The sequence below is a fragment of the Hyperolius riggenbachi genome, chromosome 3 (assembly GCF_040937935.1).
Source record: "Hyperolius riggenbachi isolate aHypRig1 chromosome 3, aHypRig1.pri, whole genome shotgun sequence".
Classification (NCBI taxonomy): Eukaryota; Metazoa; Chordata; class Amphibia; order Anura; family Hyperoliidae; genus Hyperolius; species Hyperolius riggenbachi.
Window position 1 is genome coordinate 123,171,707 of NC_090648.1, and position 19,616 is coordinate 123,191,322.

General features: G+C 43.0%; 2 protein-coding genes across 2 annotated transcripts; both read left to right on the top strand.

Moving 5' to 3' along the window:
• The first annotated feature begins 414 nt into the window (after nucleotides 1-414).
• Nucleotides 415-1,858, top strand: LOC137562215 (oocyte zinc finger protein XlCOF6.1-like). The gene is made up of 3 exons (XM_068273548.1): nucleotides 415-721; nucleotides 1,165-1,224; nucleotides 1,416-1,858. Exons 1-3 carry the CDS (start codon nucleotides 415-417, stop codon nucleotides 1,856-1,858), a joined length of 810 nt encoding a protein of 269 aa, XP_068129649.1.
• A 275-nt stretch (nucleotides 1,859-2,133) lies between these two features.
• On the top strand, nucleotides 2,134-6,693 carry LOC137562216 (oocyte zinc finger protein XlCOF7.1-like). Its single transcript, XM_068273549.1, has 7 exons — nucleotides 2,134-2,305; nucleotides 2,363-2,530; nucleotides 3,577-3,990; nucleotides 4,099-4,248; nucleotides 4,764-4,911; nucleotides 5,904-6,031; nucleotides 6,140-6,693. Exons 1-7 carry the CDS (start codon nucleotides 2,134-2,136, stop codon nucleotides 6,691-6,693), a joined length of 1,734 nt encoding a protein of 577 aa, XP_068129650.1.
• The last annotated feature ends 12,923 nt before the right edge of the window (nucleotides 6,694-19,616 follow it).

Sequence of the window (19,616 nt, forward strand, 5' to 3'; positions counted from 1 at the left end):
ATTTGGTGTTTTTTATGACTTAAGGGGGCTTTGCTATTCACCACTAAAGTCGGCGGATTTTTACTGTAATGCAGATTTTCTGCATTTTACATTACTGTAAAAATCCGCCGAATTTAGCGGTTAATAGCAAAGCCCCTGTAAGTCCTAGAAACACCAAATTTTCAGGGTTTATTAAACAGAATCTTATGAACAAGATGCAAAAAAAAGTTTTCAAAAAAACTTTATAGTTTTTGAGAAAATCGATGCAAAATCGATTGCAAAATTTCCGCGATTTCCGGTGCGGAGGATTCGGAAATTGGTAGCGGAATCGGTAGCAGTAGCGGTAATTGGCTATGGCGGAATGCGGATTTACTGCAGAATTGGAAATTGGCATTTCCAACCATCCATGTGGGGAACACCTTGGCGGGACATCTTATGTCACCTCCAGATTATAATGCAGAAGATAATGACGTCACCCAATATTCTGCAGGAGGAAACCCCATTACTGGAAATACACATCACAGACTTAAGCTTGAGAAGAGACCAACAGATCCCTCCAATCCTGAGGAATCTACTGATAGATCACATCCTGTTACCCCAAATATCCAGCCAACATCTCACACTACCGATAGGTCAAAGGATCTGTCCAATTTTGGGAAATTGTCAACATTTTCTTCATCTGAATGTGGGAAATGGTTCAATAAAAGAGCAGGACTTGTTAGCCATCAGAAAATTCACACAGGTGAGCACCATTTTTAATGCTCAGAGTGTGGGAAATATTTCACTCAGAAAACAAGCCTCAATCATCATCAGAGAATTCATACCGGAGAGCACCCCTTTTCATGCTCAGAGTGTGGGAATTGTTGCACTCAGAAAACAAGCCTTAATCATCAACAGAGCACTGCTGCTCAGAGTGTGGGTAATGTTTGACTGAGAAAGCACACCTTAATTATCATCAGAAAACTCACACAGGAAAGTGTGCTTTTTTATGTTCAGAATGTGGGAAACAGTTTTATCTGAAGTCAGATCTTATTAAGCATTAAAGAATACACACAGGTGAGCGTCCCTATTCATGTTCAGAGTGTGGGAAATGTTTTACTAAGCTTGCTTTCTGAGTGATACATTTCCCACAGGGACGCTTAATTAGCATCAAAGAAGTCACACAGCGTGGTTTTTCATGTTCAGAATGTGACAAACAGTTTACTCAGAAGTCAGATCTTATTAAGCATCAAAGAATTCACAAAGGTGAGTGTCCCTATTCATGCTCAGAGTGTAGAAAATATCTTTCTCGCAAATCCATCCTTAATACTCTTCAGAGAAGTCACACAGGAAAGTGTGATTTTTTTAATGTTTAGAATAAGGGACACAGTTTTTTCTGGATGCAGATCTTAAGCATTAGAGAATTCACACAGGTAAGTGGCCTTTATCCTGTTCAGAGTGTGGGCATTCTTTCGCTCTGAAAGCATATGTTATTTCTCATCTGAAAAGTCATACAGGTGAGTGCGCCTTTTTATGCTTAGAGTGTGGGAAATTTTTCACTCAGAAAGCAAGCCTTAGTTTTAGTCAGAGAAGTCATACAGGTGAGTGCGCCTCTTCATGTTCAGAGTGTGGGAAGTGGTTTGCACAGAGAGTATACCTTGCTTCTCATCAGCGGAGTCATACAGCTGACGGCCTCTTTTCATGTTTAGAGTTTGGGAAATGTTTTACTCAGAAAGCAAACCTTAATTACCATCAGAAAATCCCTACAGGTGAACATCCTTTTTCATGTTTAAAGTTTAGGAAATGTTTTGCTCGTGAACCTTGTCTGTCATTAGAAAAGTCACACAGGAAAGCTGATTTTTCATGTTCAGAATGTGGGAAACCGTTTACTCTGAAGTAAGATCTTATTAAAGGGGAACTGAAGTATAAGGAGGCTGCCATATTTATTTCCTTTTAATCAATACCAGTTGCCTGGCAGCCCTGCTGGTCTATTTCTCTGCAGTATTATCTGAATAACACCAGAAACAAGCATGCAGCTAGTCTTGTCAGATCTGACTTTAAAGTCTGAAACACCTGATCTGCTGCATGCTTGTTCAGGGGCTATGGCTAATAGTATTAGAGGCAGAGGATCAGCAGGACTGCCAGGCAACTGGTATAGCTTAAAAGGAAATAAACATGGCAGCCTCCATATACCTCTCTTTTCAGTTGTCCTTTAAGCATCAAAGAATTAACAAAGGTGAACGCCTCCATTCATTCTCAGAGAGTGGGAAATGTTTCACTCACAAACCATCCCTTAATAATCACCAGAGAAGTCACACAGGAAAGTGTGACTTTTCATGTTCAGAATGTGAGAAATAGTTTTCTCTGAAGTCAGATCTTATTAAGCATCAAATAATTCACACAGGTGAGTGTTCCTATTCATGTTCAGAGTGTGGGAAATGTTTTACTCAGAAAGCACACCTTAATTATCATGACATAAGCCATAAACTAAAGCGTGATGTTTCATATTCAGAATGTGGGAAACTGTTTACTTTGAAGTCAGTTCTTATTAGGCATCAAGGAATTCACACAGGTGAGTGTCCTTTCTCATGTTTAGAGTGTTGGAAATGTTTCACTCAGAAAGCACACCTTAATCGTCATCAGAGAACTCATACAGGAAAGTATGATTTTTTCTAATGTTCAGAATGTGGAAAACACTTTTCTCTGAAGGCAGATCCTAAGCATTAGAGAATTCACACAGGTAAGCGGGCTTTTTTCCTGTTTAGAGAATGGGCAATCTGAAAGCATATCTTAATTTTCATCAGAGAAGTCATACAGGTGAGTGTGTTTTTTTATGTTGAGAGAGTGGGAAATATTTCACTCAGAAAACAAGCCTTAATCATCGTCAGAGAATTCATACCAGTGAGCACCCCTTTTCATGCTCAGAGTGTGGGTAATGTTTGACTTAGAAAGCACATCTTAATTATCATCAGAGAAGTCATACAATAAAGTGTGCTTTTTATGTTCAGAATGTGGGAAACAGTTTTCTCAGAAGCCAGATCTTATTAAGCATCAAAGAATACAAACAGTTGTTTGTCCCTAATCATGTTCAGAGTGTGGGAAATGGTTTACTCAGCTTGCTTTCTGAGTGATACATTTCCCACAGGGACGCTTAATTAGCATCAAAGAAGTCACACAGCGTGGTTTTTCATGTTCAGAATGTGACAAACAGTTTACTCAGAAGTCAGATCTTATTAAGCATCAAAGAATTCACAAAGGTGAGTGTCCCTATTCATGCTCAGAGTGTAGAAAATATCTTTCTCGCAAATCCATCCTTAATACTCTTCAGAGAAGTCACACAGGAAAGTGTGATTTTTTTAATGTTTAGAATAAGGGACACAGTTTTTTTATACATTTCCCACACTCTGAACATGAATAGGGACGTTTAATTAGCATCAAAGTTGTCACAAAGGAAAGTGTGATTTTTTTAATGTTTAGAATAAGAGACACAGTTTTCTCTGAAAGCAGATCTTAAGCATTAGAGAATTCACACAGGTAAGCGGCCTTTATCCTGTTCAGAGTGTGGGCATTCTTTCACTCTGAAAGCATATGTTATTTCTCATCTGAAAAGTCTTGCAGGTGAGTGCGCCTTTTTATGCTTAGAGTGTGGGAAATGTTTCACTCAGAAAGCAAGCCTTAGTTTTAGTCAGAGAAGTCATACAGGTGAGTGCGCCTTTTCATGTTCAGAGTGTGGGAAGTGGTTTGCACAGAGAGTATACCTTGCTTCTCATCAGAGGAGTCATACAGCTGACGGCCTCTTTTCATGCTTAGAGTTTGGGAAATGTTTTACTCAGAAAGCAAACCTTAATTACCATCAGAAAATCCATACAGGTGAACATCCTTTTTCATGTTTAAAGTTTAGGAAATGTTTTGCTCGTGAACCTTATCTGTCATTAGAAAAGTCACACAGGAAAGCTGATTTTTCATGTTCAGAATGTGGGAAACCGTTTACTCTGAAGTCAGATCTTATTAAGCATCAAAGAATTAACAAAGGTGAACGCCTCTATTCATTCTCAGAGAGTGGAAATTGTTTTACTCACAAACCATACCTTAATATTCACAAGAGAAGTCACACATGAAAGCGTGACTTTTCATGTTCAGAATGTGGGAAACAGTTTGCTCTGAAGTCAAATCTTATAAAGCATCAAATAATTCACACAGGTGAGCGTCCCTATTCATGTTCAGAGTGTGGGAAATGTTTTACTCAAAAAGCACACCTTAATTATCACGAGATAAGCCATAAAGTAAAGCGTGAGGTTTCATATTCATAATGTGGGAGACTGTTTACTCTGAAGTCAGTTCTTATTAGGCATCAAGGAATTCACACAGGTGAGTGTCCTTTCTCGTGTTTAGAGTGTTGGAAATGTTTCACTCAGAAAGCACACCTTAATCGTCATCAGAGAAGTCATACAGGAAAGTATGATTTTTTTTAATGTTCAGAATGTGGGAAACACTTTTCTCTGAAGGCAGATCCTAAGCATTAGAGAATTCACATAGGTAAGCAGCCTTTTTTCCTGTTTAGAGTATGGGCAATCTGAAAGCATATCTTAATTTTCATTAGAGAAGTCATACAGGTGAGTGTGCCTTTTTATGTTCAGAGAGCAAGAAATATTTCACTCAGAAAACAAGCCTTAATCATCGTCAGAGAATTCATACCAGTGAGCACCCCTTTTCATGCTCAGACTGTAGGAAATGTTTGACTGAGAAAGCACACCTTAATTATCATCAGAGAAGTCATACAATAAAGTGTGCTTTTTTATGTTCAGAATGTGACAATCAGTTTACTCAAAAGTCAGATCTTATTAAGCATCAAAGAATTCACACCGGTGAGTGTCCATATTCATGCTCAGAGTGTGGGAAATGTTATACTCACAAATCCATCTTTAATACTCATCAGAGACGTCACACAGGAAAGTGTGATTATTTTTTTTAAATGTTTAGAATGTGGGACACAGTTTTCTCTGCAGGCAGATCTTAAAGAGGAACTTCAGTGAAAATAATGTAATAAAAAAGTGCTTTATTTTTACCATTTCTATGTATAAATTATTTAGTCAGTGTTTGCCCATTGTAAAATATTTTTTCTCCCTGATTTACATTCTGACATTTATCACATGGAGACATTTTTGCTGCTGGCAGGTAATGTCACTGGAAGTAGCTGGTGCTTGTTTTTTTGGCAGTTGGAACCAGCTGTAAACAGCTATTTCCCACAATGCAACAAGGTTCACACACAGGAAACTGTCAGGACCATGGTCCTCAGTTTGTTGTGGGAGGGGTTTCACCACAATATCAGCCATACAGCGCCCCCTGATGATCCATTTGTGAAAAGGAATAGATTTCTCATGTAAATGGGGATATCAGCTACTGAATGGGATGAAGGTCAATTGTTGGTCACGGTTTCTCTTTAAAGGACCTCTGTCACGAAAATCTTAAACTGTAAAATATATGTAAATATATACAATTAAGAAGTATGTTTCTCCCAGAGTAAAATGAGCCATAAATTACTTTTCTCCTATGTTGCTGTCACTTACAGTAGGTAGTAGAAATCTGACAGAACCGACCGGTTTTGGACTAGCCCATCTCCTCATGGGGTGTTCACAGGGATTTCTTTATTTTCAAAATGCACTTAGTGAATTGCCGTTGCTCCGTCCAACTGCCAAAAAAGTGTACGGTGAGCAGGGAGGCTGGTTAGCATCTCTGTATAAATCTTTTTCAGGGAATGTCTTTATAAAGAATAAAGGCCATGCTGAGAATCCCCTATGTAGAGATGGACTACACCAAAACCTGTCGGTAATGTCAGATTTCTACTACTTACTGCAAATGCCAGCAACATAGGAGGGAAGTAATTTACAGCTCATTTTACTCAGGAAGAAATGTACTTTTTATTTGTATGCATTTTAAATTTTAAGATTTTTGCGACAGTTCCTCCTTAAACACCAGAGAAGTAACACAGGTAAGCGGCCTTTATCCTGTTCAGAGTGTGGGCAATCTTTCGCTCTGAAAGCATATCTTATTTCTCATCAGAGGAGGCATACAGGTGAGTGCACCTTTTCATGCTCAGAGTGTGGGAAGTGGTTCGCACTGAGAGTACGCCTTAATTCTCATTAGAGGAGGCATACAGGTGACAGTCCCTTTTCATGCCTAGAGTGTGGGAAATGTTTCACTCAAAAAGCAAACCTTAATTATCATCAGAAAATCCATACAGGTGAACATCCTTTTTCATGTTTAGAGTTTGGGAAATGTTTTGCTCGAGAGCCTTATTTGTCATCAGGAAAGTCACACAGGAAAGCTGATTTTTCATGTTCAGAGTGTGGGAAACCGGTTACTCTGAAGTCAGACCTTATTAAGCATCAAAGAATTAACAAAGGTGAATGTCCCTATTCATGCTCAGAGTGTGGGAAATGTTTCACTCACAAATTAACCCTTAACAATCATCAGAGAAGGCAAACAGGAAAGCGTAATTTTTCATGTTCAGAATATGGGAAACAGTCTTCTCTGAAATCAGATATTATTAAGCATCAGATAATTCACACAGGTGAGTGTCCCTATTCATGTTCAGAGTGTGGGAAATGTTTTACTCAGAAAGCACAACTTAATTATCATGAGATAAGCCATAAAGGAAAGGGCGATGTTTCATATTCAGAATGTAGGAAACAGTTTACTCTGAAGTCACTTCTTATTAAAGAGAACCTGAACTGAAAATAAAAAGTTAAAATAACCATATACAGGTCATACTTACAGTGGCTTGCAAAAGTATTCGGTCCCCTTGAAGTTGTCCACATTTTGTCACATTACTGCCACAAACATGAATCAATTTTATTGGAATTCCACGTTAATGACCAATACAAAGTGTACACATGAGAAGTGGAACAAAAATCATACATGATTCCAAACATTTTTTTACAAATCAATAACTGCAGGTTGTGCGTAATTATTGAGCCCCCTAAATCAAAACTTTGTAGAACCACATTTTGCTGCGATTACAGCTGACAGTCTTTTAGGGTATGTCTCTACCAGCTTTGCACATCTAGAGTTTGAATTATTTGCTCATTCTTCTTTGCAAAAGTGCTCCAGCTCAGTCAGATTAGATGGACAGCGTTTGTGAACAGCAGTTTTCAGATCTTGCTACAAATTCTCGATTGGATTTAGATCTGGACTTTGACTGGGCCATTCTAACACATGAATATGTTTTGTTTTAATCCATTCCATTGTTGCCCTGGCTTTATGTTTAGGGTCATTGTCCTGTTGGAAGGTGAACCTCCACCCCAGTCTCAAGTCTTTTGCAAACTCCAAGAGGTTTTCTTCCAAGATTGCCCTGTATTTGGCTCCATATGGTCCATCTTCCCATCAACTCTGACCAGCTTCCCTGTCCCTGCTGAAGAGAAGTACCCCCAGAGCATGATGCTGCCACCACCATATTTGACAGTGGAGATGGTGCATTCTAAGTGATGTGCAGTGTTAGTTTTCCGCCACACATAGCGTTTTGCATTTTGGCCAAAAAGTACCATTTTGGTCTCATCTGACCAGAGCACTTTCGTCCACATGTTTGCTGTGTCCCCACATGGCTTGTGGCAAACTGCAAACGGGACTTCTTATGCTTTTCTGTTAACAATGGCTTTCTTCTTGCCACTCTTCCATAAAGGCCAACTTTGTGCAGTGCATGACTAATAGTTGTCCTATGGACAGATTCCCCCACCTGAGCTGTAGATCTCTGCAGCTCGTCCAGAGTCACCATGGGCCTCTTGACTGCATTTCTGATCAGCGCTCTCCTTGTTCGGCCTGTGAGTTTAGGTGGACGGCCTTGTCTAGGTAGGTTTGCAGTTGTGCCATACTCCTTCCATTTCTGAATCATCGCTTGAACAGTGCTCCGTGGGATGTTCAAGGCTTTGGAAATCTATTTGTAGCCTAAACTTGCTTTAAATTTCTCAATAACTTTATCCCTGACCTGTCTGGTGTGTTCTTTGGACTTCATGGTGTTGTTACTCCCAATATTCTCTTAAACAACCTCTGAGGCCGTCACAGAGCAGCTGTATTTGTACTGACATTAGATTACACACAGGTGCACTCTATTTAGTCATTAGCACTCATCAGGCAATGTCTATGGGCAACTGACTGCACTCAGACCAAAGGGGGCTGAATAATTACGCACACCCCACTTTGCAGTTATTGATTTGTAAAAAATGTTTGGAATCATGTATGATTTTAGTTCCACTTCTCACGTGTACACCACTTTGTATTGGTCTTTCACATGGAATTCCAATAAAATTGATTCATGTTTGTGGCCGTAATATGACAAAATGTGGAAAACTTTAAGGGGGCTGAATACTTTTGCAAGCCACTGTACCTCCTGTGTAGTCTACTCCTCAATCTTGTTCTCCTCTCCTGCGTCCCATTTGTCCACTTTGATCAATGGATTTCTCCGTCCTCCATTTTAAAAATGGCCATTACCCCATAACAACTTCCTGGTCAGCACACTGTAAAACTGTAAAATCACCCACTTGATGTAATATCACCCACTTGAGCCATAGGGAAACATGGACAATACCTTGCACATTCAGTTGTAACTGACAGCTGCTGATATATAACTGACAGTAACTGGTATATATCAGTTCTGACAAAATATTGTCAGAACTGGAAGGGATCACTGTAAGAAGAAAATGGTGAGCTTCTAAGAGGAACTGATGGTGACGTTAGTATGTAATATTCATTTGCAACTATGTTATTTGTTTATTTTTAATAATTTTACTCGCTTCAGGTTCCCTTTAAGCATCAAGGAATTCACACTGGTGAGCGACCCTATTCATGTTCAGAGTGTGGGAAATGTTTCACTCAGAAAGCACACCTGAATCGTCATCAGAGAAGTCATGCAGGAAAGTATGAGTTTTTTAATGTTCAGAATGTGGGACACAGTTTTCTCTGAAGGCAGAGCTTAGGCATTAGAGAATTTACACAGGTAAGCGGCCTTTTTTCCTGTTCAGAGTGTGGGCAATCTGAAAGCATATCTTGATTCTCATCAGAGAAGTCATACAGGTGAGTGCGCCTTTTCATGCTCAGAGTAAGGGAAATGTTTCACTCAAAAAAGAAAGTCTTAATCATCAACAGAGAATTCATACTGGTGAGCACCCCTTTTCATGCTCAGAGTGTGGGAAATGTTTGACTGAGAAAGCACACCTTAATTATCATCAGAGAAGTCACACAGTAAAGTGTGCTTTTTTATGTTCAGAATGTGGGAAACAGAATTCTCAGAAGTCAGATCTGTGGAGTTTAAAAAAAGCACAAACAGCGTGCAACTGCCACTTTCCAGGCTACATGTGCTTATCATGTTGATAAACACATAAACACAAATTGCTGAAACCAATCAATTTCAGGAGATAATCCTAACCTGCAGAAGCCATTGCAGGTGCCTCATATGACATGTGCAGCCATAGTGCAGTGTTGCCAACCTTTCAAATAATTTTTTTACTGACAAACTTCTCAAACTTTACTGCCAAATATTTTTTACTGACACCCATTCCTGCAGCATGGAAAGGGCTCAGCGCTGAAAAAATGGGCATAGCCATGCAACATAATGTGGGCGTAGTTATGAACCATATATACATAGTCCAATGCTAGATACCCACGATGCAATGTTCTGACAGATTTACTGTCAGATCGATTATTTCCAACATGTCCGATCTGATTTCCAATCGATTTTCTGTTCACTTCTATGGAAAATCGATTGGAAATCAGATCGGGCATGTTGGAAATAATCGATCTGACCGTAATTCTGTCAGAAATTTGCACAATGTGTACCTAGCATTAGCAGTGGGGTAAGCAGGCCTTCCTAGAAAAATGTTGGATGAAGCTGCCTTTACTTTGATACAAAAAAAATAATGCCCACAAGAAAAAAATAATAATAATATGCAACATATCACATAAATAGGCAGTGTCCCTTAAACTAGGTAGTTACCTGGCTTGCATGTGGCGTGGCTAGCCTGGGCTGGCTAGCCTGATGTCAGGTTGGGTGGCAGTTCCCCCCATCCCCCACAGTATTCCATGGTAGCCTAGTGTCCCCCCCCCCCCCACACACACACACCATATTCCCTAATCCGAGGAAGAATTGTACACCACTGTAGAGGTGCAGGACCAAAACGACAGTCAATAGTAAATCCAGAAGATCCGCACACTCACATGTAGACTAAGTCTGCTTTTTATTCAATAGACATGACACAATTCCATTCCATAACAAACGATTCGTTTTGGGGCCCCAAGGGTTACCATTGTTTATTGCCTTGACAAAGGGGACCCCTTGGGCCCCGAAACGAATCGTTGGTTATGGAATGCAATTGTGTCACGTCAATTGAATAAAAAGCAGACTTGGTCACATGTGAGTGTGCGGATCTTCTGGATTTACTATCCACCATATTCATTGGTAGCCCAGTCCCCCCACCCATCCCCAGTGTCACAACAATGTATATATAAAAATATGGACGTCTCAGAAAAGGGTTGAAATTCAATTAACTTTATTACGTATCAAAATTGTAAAAAAAACACCCTTGTGAAGCTTGCTGGGTAAAGCATAGGTAGGATCCATTAAAAATGCATAGATCTCAAGGCCATTATATCCAAAAGATTGGGGCGCCCCCCATACACATACAAGAAAAAAAATCGCTCTAGTGGGTTCCAGCCCTAAGAGTTGCCGTTTGGTTTGTTTTTTTTATGATGTTTACTGATATCCATTCGTGAGATGAATCATTGCTGAATTGGTGGATCCTGGACAGACTGTTGCTTCCTGATGTCCTACCAAAGCGTTGATACAACCTTATAATGTGGGTTGTCACCAGCTGGTAAGCCTCTTCCCTTTTTTGGGTATCCATGATTGCACAGCTGTGCCGTGACCCCGATATTTATTGTGGTGGAGATTTGCCTGCTCTTATTCATTGTTGAAGACTCGTCTTTTGTTTTTGGACTCTGCGCTGATCATATATAATTTACCTGTTTGTGAACTCTGGACATCGTTCTTCTCTCAGCAGCGGCCACTTTGTTTCCTTGGCGCTGATACACATATGCAAACTGACATGTACTGCTGTGGCCATGGAGATTGCCACTGGGAGGTGCCGGTGAGCCTGTCATTTAGGCTGAGTTCACACCTGTGCGATTTTTACTCGTGATTCGCTCTTTGCTGACAGTTGGTGATCAGCAAAGCGCTGCTGCACCAGTAATCCTGTGGGATTACTCACACTGAGCTATTGCGGTATGTTATATGCTACATATAGCATTTTCCTAGCCTTTGCATCGCAATTCTTATTGAATGAGAGTAATAAATGCAATCGCCAAAAAATGTGAAACACCACAATGCAAAATCAGAAAGTGATTGCGTTGCTGAGTGTGAATGGGGCCTTGCTCAGTCTGCAGAGATGGAGAGGAGACTGAATCCAGCCCTGCATCTGCGGGCCGGATGAAGAAGAGTAACGGGCCGTAGTTTGCCCACCCCTGGTATAGTATAATACTATATTGTTAAGGCCTATTTTTAACATGGAGTCGTTCAGGGGTGGACTGACAAAACATGGGGCCCCTGGGCAATAGGAGATTATGGGGCCCCGTACCAGTGTTGCCAACCTTTCACGTTATTTTTTACTGACAAAGATATCAAAATCTACTGACAAAGGATATTTTTTTACTGATAAAAACCCTGCCTGAAAATGGGTGTGGTCACCAAACAGAATGTGGGTGGGGCCAAATATACATGACCTTAGCAGTGGTGTAAAAGGTCCGCCGAGGAAGTTTGAGCTCTGCCATAGTGTTTCTCCTCAAAATACATGTAATCTGACAGCATTTCACCAAAAATACATGTAATTTGGCAGAGGTTCCTCCAAAATACTGATAATATGGCAGTGGTTCCCCCAGAATAGTGGTAATCTGGCAGCAGCGGTTCCCCCAACATAAACATAATTTGGCAGCGGTTCTCCAAAATATGCGTAATTTGGCAGCGGATCAACCAAAATACATGTATCACCCATAATACATGTAATCTACTTGGGGGCACCTCTAGCTACCAAGGAAAGTTCTGGCTAGCTAATACTAAGTAACACCTGTAACTACCTATGACAGGCAGGGGTGCTCAGATACCCCTTTTTAAAATCCAAATTGATTTGGATCCGGATACCCAGGCAGAGTAAAGAGACAGTCTCTTCAAGTCCCAACACCCCCCCCCCCCCATCTCCAGACACGCCTCACCCTCCCTGTCACTTAGGATTATATACTGTGTGAGGCAGAAGAATGACACGCCCCATCCACCCTCACCGAGAGGAAAGTGACCTGCAGTGTTATTAATTGCCTGCCTGACTTACCAGTCCAGCACAGGCAGCAATAGTCAGGCTCAGGCACATCAATGCAGCCAGCGCATGTTGTCTTTCCTCGCAGGCATGGACATCCACGCACTGATGTCAATGCCTATGGGAGCGCAGCTACACCTGGCCGGTGAAATGACAGATAGTGCCGCCCCGCATGTGTAGTAGGAGCCTGTTTCCCATTTAATTGTGCTGCCATGTAAAACACCTCAAACATCTCTGCTTCTCACCACGTTCCATGTACACTCCCGAAGGTTTCAGGGTAGGGATGGGATCCCTCCAACTATCTCTGTACCAAATTGCAAGCCCTTAGCACTGCTGGTTCCTGAGATAGGTTTCTGTAATCTATCTCGGGAACCAGCGGGGGCTCAGGGGCTGCGATTTGGCACAGAGGTAGATCGGGGGTCCCCTCTTTACCCTAAACATTTTGGGAGTGTAGGAGGCATGGAAGCGGGGATATTTCTGGGAAATGTATGTCCCCACTGAGCATGCATGATATTCAGTGAGGAAGTCTGCTTCCGCGCGCCACTATCTGTCATTACACCGGCAGCGCAGCATGTATGTATCGAGCCAGGAAGGTAGCCATGGAGATCAGACGCCACCAACGATAGGAGCGATCAGGTGGTATGTATCTCTCCATCTCCGGCTTAATCTCTTCACCGCCCGCATGGCTGCAGCACAGCCACCGGCACCCAGGGGCAGACCACGCAGCGCATGGCAGCTAAGTTTCCGGACCGCGACCGAGTCAGACAGGCTGCAGGCACCATCAGGTGGACATTTTCTTTGACTGCCTGGCAAGGAGGGGGGCCCAGGGACTCTGGGGCCTGAAGGCAATTGCCCCCTTTGCCTTAATTATAGCGCCAGCTCTGGAGGGCACCTATGCTTGGCTACCTACACTGATGAAACTACACCTGACTTTCTATACTGGGGCCACCTATGCTTGGCTACCTACACTGATGCACATACACCTGACTTCCTATACTGGGGACACATATGCCTGGCTACTTATACTGATGCACTTACACCTGACTTCCTATACAGGGGCACCTATGCTTGGCTACCTATACTGAGGGCACCTACACCTGGCTACCTACACTGAGGGCACCAACACCTGGCTACCTATACAGAGTCTGAGGGCGGTTATTTTTTGGGGGGGGATGGACTATGGCTATAATGCGCGCTGTGCAATCATTACAAATAGCAAATTGGGTGGAGCTAACTGTCTCACTGATTATTTTTAATAATATTTCTGAAATGTTCTAGTCTTCAATTTGAAGTGTATTCGGGATAATGCACTCTTTCATCCATTTTGTGTTTTTTAGTAGTATTTTTCTATTATACATATGTGATGTATCATGGAGATTTGAGCGTTTGGGGTGATGTGTCCGGACTTCAAAAAGGTTGGGAACCACTGGGTTAGGGGGTGGACTGGCTGTTGCCACTTAGTAATAATCAAGCATATGAAATAAAAGTTCCTTGCCTTTCCTGAGTAGTAACTGGCTTATTTAAATCCAACTTTGCAACTGCCACCCTCCAGTCACCTGAAACACCTGAAACTCATTGTGCAGCACAAGAGATGTTTGTGTTACTCTTCATGCCAGAAGGTTGTGAAACTTATCCAATAGTCAAGAGCACTTATGGTTATACTTCAAATGGAGTATACACAGTGAGTAGTCATGATAGGTGTAGGTCTGAGGGGGAAATAATACCATGGGATAATGCTTAGGAATAAGTGTACTTATACACGCTACCTTTTCCAGTAATAAGTGATCGCTTATTACTTACAGCTGAAATCCATAGTGAGTTTGGGCAGCAGCATCTGAGAACTGCCTGGCGCTGCCTGTTGGTACAAATACTTCTCTGACAGCAGCAGTCACAACACTGTATACAGCTCTCTTATCTGTCTGAATACGATAAGGAATATCAGTACAGGTGGCACTCAGTAATGTATCACTGACCATCACCCCTTGGAGGTCCCGAAGTCCGAACTGTGCTCAACAGCTGAAAGTAACTCATTCACAATTCTCCAGAAGGATAGGGCCAGGCACCAGTTTCACAAATCGCAAATACTTTAATGCAGGTCCTTAAAGGGAACCCAAGGTGAGTGTAATATGGAGGCTGCCATACATATATATATTTTTTTTAAAACAATATAAGTTGCCTGGCTGTCCCCCTGAGCCTGTGACTCAAATACTTTTTGCCATAGACCCTGAACAAGCATGCATATCACATGTTTGACTGAAGTCTGACATAATCTAGTCAGATTGCATGCTTGTTTCAGGTGTGTGATCCAGATACTTCTGCAGCAAAAGATATCAGCAGGACATCCAGGCAACTGCCATGGTTTAAAAGGAAATAAATCTGCCAGCCTCCATATCCCTCTCAGTTCAGGTGCCCTTTAATATATCGCAGTTCAGTTTCTTAGGAGGAAACACTTACAAGGTCACATCAAAGTGCAATCTTGCGCTGTCCCAGCACGCATCATCACAGAATGGGATGGAGGGAAGTTTACACACATCTTTCAAACGTATCCTCCAGTTCCCAATCTTAATGTACTCACAAGGCCAAAAAAGAAATGTAGATTTACTTACCTGGAGCTTCTTCCAGCTTCTAGAAGTCATTTGGGTCCCTCGCCGCCGATCCGGTCCTCTCCGTGCTCCCACTGGCAGCCTGTAAGGATTGCCAACCCCAGATGGGTCGGCGCCTTTTGCGCATGCACCAACATCGTCAGGAACGCACTGTGCTGGTGCAATGCGCTCCTGGTGCCATGGGTGCAGTCTTGCCTGGGGCAGGCGAAAGCCCATGCATGCGCAGAATACACTGACCCATCAGGAGTCGGCGATCCTTACAGCCTGCCAGCGGGACCCTGGAGAGGACCAGAGCTGCAATGGTGGCCCAGGTGACTTCTAGGGGCTGGAAGAAGTGACCCAACCAATCAGAGGCCAGCGGGTTTATTAGTAAAGGCTACAACACTCAGCACACTTATCCTGCCGTCTCTGTAGCTGTGAATATCCACTGATTTCCCTAGTTTCCATACTGCTTGTCTTCCGCGTTGTTACCTCCACCATGTCTAGTCTATTGGGGAAAAGGCAGAGGAACATTACAAATTAAAAAGAGCAGTGAACGGGTCAAGCACAAAAGCCATTCCCATCTCTTATTGGGCCCCATAGCTCCTGCTACAACTATTGCCATGTCCCTGCTTACACAGTCCACAACATTTTATGAAAACTGTCTGTTTAACTTTCTCCCGTTGTTCCATGGTCAAACTCAGGCCCTCGTGGGACTATTGTAGGCACCTTTGGTGGCCATCATGAGCACTCTGACTAGTCCAGTTATGCAACGTAGTTGTCCACGGGCCTCAGGTGAATCCGTGTTTCATGGGGAGTACACACTGTGGTTAGAGTTCCATCAAGCCTCCTATGTAACATGTATTGGTAGAAAAATCCAATTCAAACTCACTTGTGTGGAATAATGCTCCATATTTTGCTTTTATTTGTAATTGCGGTTTATGTAAAGCATAAAAAGACCAGCACAACTTTTCAGGCTGTGCGCCCAGAAGCACTTGACAAAGGGCTGAAACATTGTGCTGTTCTGCTATGCTGTAGAACTGCAATAACAAATAAACACAAAATCTGGAGAATTATCCCACTCAAGGGTCAAGTCTGAATTGAATGTGTCAATAATTTGTCTGCAGCTAAGCAGCCTCACACACAGCAAGCTGCCTGTGATGCACTGTGTGTTCTGACATGTGTCTCTTATAGCCAGCAATTTAAAAACATTTTTTTTTTACTTTTCAGCAATATATGTTTGCTCTCCTGTATCAGGCCACACAAATCAATAAGTGCTGCCCACCGATACTCCTACTACCAGTAGTGGTGCTCGGATTTAATTCGTGATCATGGATAACCCATGATTCACAAGCATTTTTTGACTTTTCGGCTTCGAAATCCGGACCTGTGGATTGAAATGGAACCATGGAACACAGCCACGAGAGGCGTGATTTTGTATATCCGGATCCATTCATGATCGTGAATGCGGCAGGGAAGCCGTGGTTAGCTCGTGATTAGCGGAAATGGGCAGAAATTACTTCCCTGGGCCAATCAGAGGCCCTCAGCCAGGCCCTAGCAACCAATCATAAGAGGGGAGGCTATGCCCTCCCCTCCTGTATATAAAGCAGCGGCCATTGAAGCCAGCTCCATCCTTGCTAGACTGTGGCACTGAGAGGATCATCTCCAGGCCTTTGTTGCTTCAGCGAGAGTGTTATAGCGTGAAAAACATAGCGTTTTTACTCCTAACATTGCTCTAATAGTGTTTTTGACAGTTGTATTTAGGTAGCTAGCCTGTTAGTGATTTATTATTGCAGTTAACTGTAGTCAGTGAGTGTAGTCATAGTGAGAGAGTGTACTAGTGATTACTGTGCTTAGTGCAGGGCAGGGGGGCAAGCAGTTTCAGACTGCTTACAGTGGCGTAGCAATAGGGGTTGCAGAGGTAGCAACCGCATCGGGGCCCTTGGGCCAAAGGGGCCCCAAAGGGCCCTCCCTCAACTACAGGATTAGCTCTCTATAGGTCCTGTGCTCATAATAATCACTTCTATAGATACTTTGAATAGTGGTAATCATTAACAAACTGCTCCCCATCCCCTTCTTGCACTTGGCAGGTTTTGGTGTGCCGTATCAATTTTTATGTATAGAGTGCTTGGGGGGCCCCATTGTAAAACTCGCATCGGGGCCCACAGCTCCTTGGCTACGCCACTGACTGCTTATACTGCTGTACTGCATACTTTTTAGCTAGATGAGCCAGCCAGCCAGCCAGTGATTAACTTCAGTTAGTTGCAGTTACTGTCACTGTCAGTCACTAAGTTTAGGGCTCGTTTCCACTATTGCGTTGCGAAATCGCTGTGGCGAATTTTGCATGCGTGTGCATGCGAATTTTCATGCGAATTCGCATGCGAATTCGCACGGATGATGATGCATGCGAATTTAACCATGGCAATGCCGGTGTGCTTTTCCATTGATTTCATGCGAATTCGCATGCGAATTCGCATGAAAATTCGCATACCAAAACAGCATGCGAATTTCCTATTAAATACATTAGCGGCGATTCGCATGCGTTCCACTCTCAGGCGAATTCGTTGGCTCTTTTGTGCGTTTTTTCACCGCTGAAAAAAACGCACCTCAACAACGCTACAGTGGAAACAGGCCCATCCACTTGCATTACATGTGCGAATCTGCATGCGTTGGACGCATGCAGATTCGCGATAGTGGAAACGAGCCCTTACTGTGCAACCTTCTACTGTGTGGTACTAGTCTAGTGTGCAGCCTGGCTGTTAGTTTGCTTTGCACATAGTGCACGCAGACAGCTTTCCACTACTGTTTGTGCTCTTTATTATTTTATTTTACTGTATCACTGATCATTTATATTTAGCTCATTAGCCAGTGATAATCTTCAGTTACTACTTGCAGACAGTCACTGCCACTGTTGTTCAGTCACTAAGTTAAGTCAGTGACATTGTACTGTGCTCCTAGCGTGCAACCGTTTAGTTTGCTGTGCACATAGTGCACGCAGATAAGCTGGGAGAGTTCATGACGACATCCACCACCGTGCAACGCACAATGGAGTTGCAGGAGGCCCTTGTACGCAGTCTACTGGAAGCATCCCTCCAGCCTTCCACCCCCACTGCTGCTGTTCTGCCAACCCAGCAACAGGTGCCTGAGACCGCCACCAGCAGCAGCAGCAGACGGCACCCTGGAGACCTGCTGAGCCTAAGCAAGAGCCTGTATGCAGTGCAGATGCCCAGAACAGAGGTGCCAGCAGACACAGCATCCTCCTCCAACCACCACCAGCATGGTGTCTGACTACATGGGGTCATTCACCGGGCTTGACACCGGCGACAGCCCCGTGGACCCCATGGAGTACTGGGTCAAAAGACTGGACATCTGGAGTGAGCTTGCCCAGTAGCGACTCCTGGAAGTCCTGTCCTGCCTTCCAGTGTCCTCTCCAAGAGATGGTTCAGTGCGACCGGTGGCGTGGTCACCGAGAAGCACTCTCAGCTGTCCCACGCTCTGTGGACAAACTCACCTTCCTAAAAATAAACCAGGCTTGGGTGGAAGGTGACTTCCTTGCCCCTATTATTGGTGCCAGGGGGACATGAAGTGGCTGCTGCAATTTAATCATGCCTGCCTTTCCAAAGCAAGTTAGAACCTGCCTGCCTTGGTTAATTTTTTGGGCTGTGGTACTACCAGTGAGGTGCCATGGTCGTTCTGTGCTGCCGCACTGACTGCTTAGTCCTCCTGACTCACTACTAAAGTCTGTGTTCCCAACGCCAGGGTCCACGGATGCATATAATTTTTTAAGCAGCATTATCATACTGTGGTACTACCAGTGAGGTGCCATGGTCTTTCTGTGCTGCCGCAGTGACCGCTAGTCCTCCTGACTCGCTACTAAAGTCTGCGTTCCCAATGCCAGGGTCCATTTACAACTCTGCTGTCACGTCATTGCTATTGCTGCAAGGAGAAAAAAAAATAAAAGCATTGGGGTTTTTTTGTGGCGTTGCCCACTTTTCTCATCCTCCTCCAGTGGTACCACCACCGCAAGGTGTCACTGGGGCTCACCGTCACCTCTGTGATTGCTTAAAGTGTATTTACCTGTTTAAAAACAATTATTACCAATTACTAGCAGCATTTCAAGTGTTGATTTCACTTTAAAGTCCATTTTCTCAAAAACTTAAAGTCCTTTTTGATTTTTTTTTTGTTTACGTTGTAGCCCCTTTATCACCTTTGCTATAAACTTTAAAAGAAAATCCGGATCACGGGTTGTGAATAGTCGTGATTGACTCAGCCATGGCAAAAATCCGTTTCGAATCCGTGTTTTAGTTTAAAATTCGAAAGCAATCATGACGGTTCCGGATTTTTTTTTAACCATAGTCGTGTTTGTCGAATCCATGGATCACTAATTACCAGTTCACTGGCTGTTCTTTTTGGACCACTTTTGGTAGGTATCAGTCACTGCATACCAGGAACACAAAGCTTGCCATTTTTAATAGTTCCCAAAACCAAGTCTAACCAACCAATGTGGACCTTGGGAAAGTCACTGAGATGCTCATGCTTGCCCATATATCCTACAAATCTCCTTGACGCAGGGCTAGGGCAAGATTCTCCAGCACTAAAGAGAAACAATTGCAGAGTGCACTGTAAAAGTGCTACTCACCTGTCCTCCCGACACTGGGTTCTCTTCAACTAAACCTGAGATGGGGCCAAAAAAAATTGTATTCATTCCTGGGGCTTCCTCCAGCCC

Excerpts from the sequence above, each read along its gene's own strand:
- LOC137562215 (XM_068273548.1), top strand. The coding sequence starts at position 415 with ATGTCACCTCCAGATTATAATGCAGAAGATAATGACGTCACCCAATAT. Across the intron at positions 722-1,164 it reads CCATCAGAAAATTCACACAG|AATGTGACAAACAGTTTACT; the intron begins GTGAGCACCATT and ends TTTCATGTTCAG. Across the intron at positions 1,225-1,415 it reads GCATCAAAGAATTCACAAAG|AGTGTGGGCATTCTTTCGCT; the intron begins GTGAGTGTCCCT and ends TATCCTGTTCAG.
- LOC137562216 (XM_068273549.1), top strand. The coding sequence starts at position 2,134 with ATGGCAGCCTCCATATACCTCTCTTTTCAGTTGTCCTTTAAGCATCAA. Across the intron at positions 2,531-3,576 it reads GCATCAAGGAATTCACACAG|GTGAGTGCGCCTTTTTATGC; the intron begins GTGAGTGTCCTT and ends AAAGTCTTGCAG. Across the intron at positions 3,991-4,098 it reads GCATCAAAGAATTAACAAAG|AATGTGGGAAACAGTTTGCT; the intron begins GTGAACGCCTCT and ends TTTCATGTTCAG.